Below are 8,695 nucleotides of genomic sequence, written 5' to 3'. Positions count from 1 at the left end.
TCTATGATTCTATGATTCTTTCTCAAAGCAAAACTTCAGCAGAGTCTGCAGCAATGCTGTGCTCTTATGGTATATGACCTCCATAAATGCCTCTGTCTTCGCATTAGAGTCCAGTACCTGCTGGCCGAGGAAAGAGTTCCCAATGCCTATCTGTACCTACTAGAACAGAAAGAAGCCTGTGCCGTCTAGTACGTGTGTTTCTCTATCTGTGTATGTATATATTTGTGCATCGTAACCAAGTAGGAAGTGTATTTTATTGGCCCAAGTTTCTCTGGTTTGTTTGGGTTTTTTTTTTGCATGTTTGTTTTTCTTTGGCATTTAAATATTTTCATCTTGAATCTTGGTTCCAAGATCAAAATCTCTTGATCTCTGCTCACAAACAGAAACCAAGCAAACAAACATGATTAAGTTTCATTGAAATACCATTTTCAACAACAGTGTCTTATTTTGGTGTTAACCTTTTACTAAGAAGCTTAATTGTGAAATAATTTCATAGTGAAAAGTAGATCCTCTGAAAATCTCACAGTAGGGCATTTAGATGGGTTTTGAAACTTTAAAAAACATTTTGAATGGTAAATGACATCAGCCATTTCTACAGGAATATTCACTTTATTAAACTGTTGGGTGTTTTTTTCTGAAAAAAAAGCCATGTTACCTAATTTCTAATCAAGGCCTCCTGATGTGCACAGTCTTTGTTGATGAGCAGTGATGTTAGTGAAGTTGGGATACAGCCTCGCTGCAATTATTCACGCAGAAGCGCGCAGATATCCCTACATTGGTACACAGAGAGCATATTTTCCATGCATTATGCATGGGATTTTCTCCAGCTGGCCTCCTGACTCACGCTCCCCCGCCTTCCCAAGTGTCTGCGGCTGAGCGCAGGACCACCTCATTTCTCCCACTGGGAGAAGCTCGGTGCCAAACCCTGGGCTCCCGGCGGGTGGAAGGGCCTTCCAGACATCCCTAGTCCGACCTCCTGCTCAAAGCAGGTCCGGTCAGAGCTGGCTGCTCTAACCAAGAGCCTTGCCCAGCTGAGTTTTGAAACAACCTCCCTTCCCTGGGCCCCTCTTCCAAGGTCTGACCACCCTCATAGTGAAATTTCTTTGTATCAGGTGGGAATTTCTCCCGTTCCCATTTGTGCCTGTTGCTTTAACGTCCCTCTGCTGTGCAGCTCTGAGAAGGGTCTGGCTCTGCCTTCTCTACACCCTCCCTTAAGCACTTGTGGACAGCAATAAGATCTCCCCAGTCGTCTTTTCCTAAAAGAATAAACAGTTCTCCCACCCTCTCCCCGTGCTGTGTGCTCCCAGCCTTGGACAGTTTTGGTGACCTCTCTGGACTGGCTCCAGGTTGTCAATGTCTTTCTGGTAGGAGGGAGCCCAAAACTGGACATGATACCCCACGCTGGCTTACAAGGGCTTGAACAGAGGGAAACGATCAGTTCCTTCAAGCTGCTGGCTACACTCTGGTTGGTACAGCCCAGTCTGCAGTTGTCCTTGAACTACGAACTAGGAAAATGTGTGAAACTGGTCTGCAGAGAGGGACTCTGGAGCTGCCCTGTGTTCAGCTGGGTCTGCGAGAAGGGCTGCGGGGTGGCGGCAGTTGGGTGTTGGACACAGCGTGATAGGTGGCTTAGCATGAACATTGTGTAATGTCCCTCACAGCGTCCATCGCATGCCTTGCCACAGGGTTCTCACGCAAACCGGCCGATGGGTCTGCAGCTGGGACGAGCTGAAGGAAGCATGGGTCTTCAACCTCGAAAAAGGTTAGCTAGAGATGATAGGAAGAGAGGGACCCACCTTACATTTCCACTAAGCCCTGCCTCTTGGAGAGGCTGGTACAACCAAGGCCTTGGCAGCGTGATTTCAATGAAATGATGTTTCTGAGGGGTGGACAGGACTAAAAGAAGCCAAGGTGAAAGCACTGGGGTAGGGTGTGATGTTGGACCTTGTCACCCCTGAGCAACAAGACTTGGCCTCTTTCTAGAGGGTCATCTCTTCTTGCAGTTGGCCACAGCAGATGGTTTTCCAGATGAAGGTCTCTGCACACACGCTGACTCTTTGAAAGCTACTGTTAATGTGTTGAAGATGATGTGAACCAGTGACACGTAGATTTAGAGTCTGTCAAATGAGCTAAGGAAATAAAGCTTCATTCAGTTCATTCAATGTAATAAATAATGAACCTATGAAAGGACTTCACAAAACAGTAAAAACAGAAATACTTCACAGAAATAGAAGATGTCAGTTTTTTATTTCTTTCTATTTCACATGGCTGTTAGGTCTGTGGACTTGTGAGTTAATAAATGTTATGGAATTAGACATGGACTGTAGTTTTAACCTGCTGTTCAGAATGGCTTCTCATGTCTGATTTCAAAGACTTAGGTGGTCATTATCGTAAAATTATTGCATGTCTTAATTGTAGTAATAACTAAACATTGGCCATTATGATGAAGTAATTAAACATTCTCAATTGTTAATAGCCTTGTATGCTACTATAATTAATTTGTTGCTGTCCTAACAGGAAAAGAAATGAACAGACGTAGATGGGTGATGCTTTTATTAAGGCTTCAGTGCTGACTCTCCCACTTAAGTGACCCCACGTATTTGATTATAGCAATTGTGAGCTCCGGGCTGTTAGTTTTAAAAACCTCTAAAAAGGAATCTTTTATTTTACCTGTGTGCAGTGCTTTTATTCTCACTAGTCAGTAAATAACAGCAATTGTTTCTTGGTGGTTTCGGCATTGTCCATCAGCAATGACATGCGGTGTTCCTAGGAGCAAGCAGTGTGGATCGGAGCCTTACGCTTACACAGAGCATAGACCCTTGCATTTATTCAGTGGTAAAGTACTGGGTTTATTCCCTCACTACACAGATATTAAATGAAGCCGGTCGTCTGGTTTAAATTCTGTGCTCTTCATCCTTACAGTGCAGGAGAAGCCGTTGGTAGAACAATTGCTAGAAAGTTGTTATCTTTTCAGGAAATGAATCATATTAGACTTACACGAGAAGAGAAACACCCCCCCCTCAACTTTGGAAATCTTAAAATAGCACCCAGATATAAGAGCTACAGCTAAAGAAAGGCAGAGTTACTATCAACTATGTTTACTAAACGTTAAAGGCACATAAGTAGGAAAGGTTTAAAACACTGGGTTCCTCCTGCTAGAGCAGCCTCACTCCGAGAAAATGCTGCATGTCGTTTGTTGAATTAGGCCGGAGCAGCTACATGTCTTTTAAAGCTATCCTCAACAACACAGGGCTTGCTTTGTTTTGCCAGAGAGATAGCAAAACAAGAAAAATCTCCGTACAGCGCGCACATTGAAGGCTCTCTGAGTCTGCCTGCACAATGAAATTGTTCTGATTGAACTCTGACAAATTATAACCTGCAGGTATAACAAGGATTTTCCATTTTTGCCTAACATGTATACATTTTGTCCCTTCCATTTTTCCTTTCCGGCAATGCATTCAGCACAGCAAGGGCTGGAAAGAAATCTGATTGTGAAACAGATAAATTGTCTTACATAGTTTCCCTATTTTGGCCATTGCCATGGTCTGGTTCGGAAAGTGCTTGGAATCCTCCTTCTCTCACTTTGTTTTAACAAGCTGCTGCTCGGTTGCCCATTGCCAGTGCTGTGTTACCTACAGTGCACATTACTTCTTTTGTCTGTCTCATATTCCACGTGGACTCCAAGCAGCCGTGCTGTAAAAGCAGAGGAGAGGGTTTATTTTTATCACTCACTTCTTCTTGTGAGAAAAAAAAACCCCTTGGCCCTGCCCTCTCTACTGGCTTCCTCTTAGCACAGGCGTTTGCATCTTGGCAAATGGGGTCTGTAAAATGCTACTGAATTAAATCAGCAGTGTTTCATATTTGTTTTGCAATCACCGTGACAGACTCTTTGCTGGTCGAAATAGCTGCAATCTCATTGACTCCAGTGGAGTTTTCTGTCTTTGCCTGCAGAGGGAATTGGCTCAGCCTGGACAGGTGGCCAGAAGTCAGGACAGATGACAAACAGGAGAGGATCAGCCCCTGTGATTTCAGGTCTGATCGCAGTTGTTTGTAATTCTCCTGTACACTCACAGAAGACACTTCATGTGTTAAAACTTGCTGCAAGCCTTTGATATCTTTGACCTTTCTAAACAAGTCTTTTAAATTTTGATATTCCCTAAGAAGACAGATGGTATTTTTTTGATTGAATAGATAGAGATTTCATGTCGAAACGCATTTCTTGGTTTCACTTTGTTGGGCTTGTTAACTGCTCTCTGTATGTTCTATGCTGCTCACAATCTTTTCTTACAATTTATTTTTGAATGATACTATGAAAAAGTTACAGAGAATTAAACGTGCAGAAATCCTCCTGGAAAACATTAGTAATGTCCTGCTAAGAATCTCCCTTTGGATCCAAATGTGGATGTTCATGTACATACAGTCTCACCTGCAGCAACACTTCCAAGCCAAAAATTGCCCTTGATAGCTTCTGATTGGACCAGATGTTTGAGTCCAGGTGCCCTCAGTAACCAGGCACTGATCCTCTGGAAGTAGGTAGGGAAGCTGTGGAAGAATTGCAAAGCCTATCAAAGTTGTGGATGCTCCCTCCCTGGAAGTGTTCAAGGCCAGGCTGGACAAGGCTTTTGGTGTCCCTGCCCATGGCAGGGGAGTGGAACTACATGGTCTAAAGGTCCCTTCCAACCCAAACCATCCTGTGCTTCTGTGATAAAAGATGTGACTCTGGAGAGGGTGAGAAAGAGCCCTCCAAGTACTGATGCTGAGCCTGGGACACGTGGTGCAGTGCATCTCTTTGGTTGCAGTCTTATGAAACAACAGCAGAAGTACCAGAACAGGTGCCCTATTTCCTTCTTCCATCACCTGAGTAAGTCACCTGGAAACAGGGCAAATGATACATTTCCAACAAAATAAGGAAATCCCTCTGAGCAGTTCTCATTTACAGCCCAATCATAAAAATCCTGGCAAAACATCAAAGCGTTTCCATGTCAATTCACGCACAGCACGATATTGCACGGTCGGTGTCAACAGTCAAATGGCTGGGGAAGGGACAGAAGACAGAGGCTGGTGTGTTCTTGGTGCTGCAGTTCAGAGAGAAGATGAAATCATGGTAGTTCAACATTTGGTGGGGACTTAACTAGTGATTTTCTGGCTTTCTGTTTATGCTGGAATAAAATCTGCTTTTGCTTGGAAAAAAAAAATTGGTTGTTAGGAATGTGTATGCCTGTGTTTGGCCCTAATTATTTAACAAAACCTTCAAACCCAAGAAATACAACTACCTACTTTTGCAGAGCTGGAGGAGAACATAGCTGCAATCTTTGCCTGGTGCTGAGGTGGTTGCAGCACTGCATTTGTAAGGGCTTTTTTTTATCATAATGGACAGAGAGTGACCTTATAAACAGGTGCATGGTACAGGAAAAAAAAAAAACAGGCCATATTTTTGGCCTTGGCCATATTGTTTATGCCTTTAGCAAGTGCCTTTAGCAATTTCTTAACTTAGTATTTAAAGCTTGTTTTCTCCCCATAGTACAGACCCAGGACACATGGCTGAAGCTGCATATGGAGCATCAGACTTCCATTGGGGAGCTGGAAAATCTGTCTGTTTATTGTAGTTTCAGATTTTGGCTTGGGTCAGGAACAAATTTTTCAAATTTTCAAAGTATTTTGCTATATTGTTCCTTGTGACATTTTTGTGTTTATTTCAGACACTGAGAAAGGAAATAAGAAAAATTTCCAAACAGATTCTCCACTTAGTCTCACTTAAATCGAGAGCCAGATTTCATACAGAGACCTTAAGCATTTGGTACTTTAGGAGATGATAATTTTCAGAAGGGTGGTTTTCTTTGGTGGTATTCTGAATGTCTCAGTTCTTGGCTGCCAGACTAGTAGGTTGAGAAACTTTGAGGCTGCCTGCTGATCGGGATCATCTGAGATCTGAGTCTGTTTAACGAATCTCAGATTGAGCATCCAAAAGCAGAAACACTCCAACTCGTCAGTCACTCTGAGAGATCTTGGCCTAACCTTATCAATTAAGAACAGTAGTTCCCCAGTAGAAAAGAAACATGATGATGTGTTTCCAGTGACACTCATCATATTATTGGCCACTTACATTTATTTATCAAAGATATGCCTTTGTTTCACTTTGGAAATGTAAATCAACATCAGCATAACTTTGGGTACCTTGTGTGTCTGTGTGTTCATATGTATTTTACACTAATGTTTGATGACTTGCCCTTCAATGGTCTCTTTAAAAAGGCAACTCTTGGTCTAATAAAATTAAGACTTCGCAGAAACGCGTCACATATGGGGTGCTAGAATATTTACAGTAATATTCTGCTACACTGCTACACAGCAGAATATTAGTGTAAAACTGCTGTTGCTCCTGGTAGGCTTTGGGTTCATTCCACCGTCACCTGAAAGTTTTAGTCTGTGAGTCTTAAAGAGTTTTTTTTGGATAAAATTATAAGGTGGTGTAGAAGTGAAATGTGGAACATTTTGGAGAAGGGTGCAGTGCTATACATAATGTATTGGGCACTGTTTGTACAGTCAATTGTTAAGTTATAAATAAAATACAGCCTTAAAACAAAGATGAAAGGGTGAAACCGTGGGTAGTTACTTCCTCTGTATTTCTATTTAAAAAAAAAAAAAGTTTCCAAATTTGTTCAGTCACATTTTGGTTTGGTTATTGATATTCACAGTGTTGTGCCTATTTTTGGATGTATCGCATCGACAACTTTCTTCTCTGCCAGAGTGCCTTTTCCTCCAGTAAATCTTCTGCAGGCTGCAGGACTGTTCTTAAAGCTCGGTGAGGTGCCCAGGCACAGCCAAGGGGAAACCACAGGGAGGCAAATGAGCCTCTGTCATACTGGATTTCCAGGTCCCAGAGCTACCGAAGAACAGCTTGACTTGCTTCATCAACATAAGGACCCTCCCTCAGTGGCTGTTCCAGTTTGTCACCTGCCACCGTGGTGGTCACCCCCATCCCCTCTGACCCTCAGCTCTCACTTCTTTTGGGTGGAGGGCACTGGGGGTTGGCACAGGGACCAGCTCCGCAGTCTGCACCAGGCGGATGCTTTTAAAAGTCTCTCAAACTGGAGAAACGCTGAACCCATTTAAGATCATTAAAAATGAGTTTAGTGGATTTAAACACACAGTCCATACACTTTTCAGAATAAGTTATTACAGGTCTTTGCAGTGGTGCTCAGAATGAGGAAAGAGGTTTCTACTTACAGCCTCTGAGCAGGCTTTTTATCTGTGGTGGAGGTATTTCCTTAATGTGAGTAGGAATAGCACAGGGTGGGCCTGATGAAACTTTCATCAGGAGTAAAATAAATCATTTTATTATGGGTTATGGGCTAAGCATCCCTTGCAGGTACTGCAGAGCCGCAGGAGGTGCCTGGTTTGAAATCTCCCAGTTCTCTTACAAGTGCTGCTGATGCAGAGCTGTGATGCTGAGCAAAACATTCTGGCTGCTGAAGAAGAAAGACATGACCAATTTGGATTTAGGAGTGAAACATTTCCTAGAACTGAGCCTGAATAAATTCTGGAACAGTTGAACAGGAAATAAGCTAATAATGGGATTTTACAATATGCATTTCCCATATAAGGCATTGAAATGTGGCATGGATGTGTTTGTTGATCTTATGGCTATTTTGATGAAAATTTTAGGTTTCTTCCCTATTTGTGCTCCATACCCATTGTGAGGAATTTGCGCCATTCCAGGCGGAAGCGTTTCATCCCGCCACTGTCATTGGTGCTCCCTGGATGGACCATTCCTAGGCCAGACTAGGGAAGAGGCCAGTTAACAATTCCTCCTTGCTGCCTTTTGTTTGTGTCGGGGAGCTATTTCCTTTAGCCCTTGAGAGTGATGCATAGGAAGGGGAAGAGAGGTGGGGAGTGCCCGTCTCACTGTGGTTCATGCTTCTCAAAATAAGTTCCCCAAAATCTGATGTGGGGAAAGGAAGCCCTGGCTCCAGGGAGCCTGCTGTCTCCCTCAATAAACAAAGGACTGGATTTGGGCAAGTTGCCCAACGTGTTGGTGCAGGGTGCATTCCCATCCTTACTGCTCTGCCTGGCCTTTTAAGGATATGTGACAGTATGCTGGAGACCACAGTAAGGTGTGTAATTCAGTGATGATTAATGAACACAAGGCTCTTCCGCAGCGTCGGTGTTTCTGTAGCATTGGTCAAATTCCCTTCTCACGAATAGCTCACTAGGATTTTCAGAGTTTGGCCTCTTCTGCTCTGTGAGTGCAATCTCTTGCCAGCTCTTATGCTCCTTTAATTTAGAGCCATCCACCTTTCCAAATGTGCTCTGGATTGTGGAACAGGTTTTGCTTGTAAATGTGAGGCCAGATGTTCAGAAGAGGAGAGCTCCTGTTTAGGCATCTAGCAATTACTGACTGCTGTGACACATGCAGCTGAAAATCTGAAATCTGTCTGCTTAGACAATAAAATCCTCAGGCTGGCTAGTTTGTGCAGTGCTATTCGGAGTGGCCTATATGCATATAATTCGGGAGTTCTTTCAAAATAGCGTGCGCTGAATCACAGTCTCAGTTTTAAACCACAGCTTGTGCCGAACTAGTTACTTGGATTTCTTGCCAAGCGGGGGCTTATTTTCCAGTTACAACTAACATTTTCCTTTTCTTCTGCAAAATCTGTTAATGAAGGCTAAATGAAACAATGAAGGTAGACCTTCTGGC

General features: G+C 43.2%; 1 protein-coding gene across 1 annotated transcript in view; it reads left to right on the top strand.

Moving 5' to 3' along the window:
* Positions 1-107: 107 nt before the first annotated feature.
* The window catches only part of LOC104511859 (cAMP-dependent protein kinase type I-beta regulatory subunit-like), a gene marked incomplete at both ends in the record, with an annotated part of 30,341 nt that continues 21,753 nt past the window's right edge, over positions 108-8,695 (top strand). Inside the window, one exon of the mRNA XM_010154636.1 lies at positions 108-188. Coding sequence (XP_010152938.1) covers positions 108-188 — 81 coding nt within the window. The remainder of the gene's footprint in view (positions 189-8,695) is intronic.

This window comes from Eurypyga helias, unplaced genomic scaffold (genome assembly GCF_000690775.1).
Source record: "Eurypyga helias isolate BGI_N326 unplaced genomic scaffold, ASM69077v1 scaffold43846, whole genome shotgun sequence".
Taxonomy (NCBI): domain Eukaryota; kingdom Metazoa; phylum Chordata; class Aves; order Eurypygiformes; family Eurypygidae; genus Eurypyga; species Eurypyga helias.
Note: the sequence above shows the minus strand (reverse complement) of the source record. Positions and strands in the feature narration are given on the sequence as shown.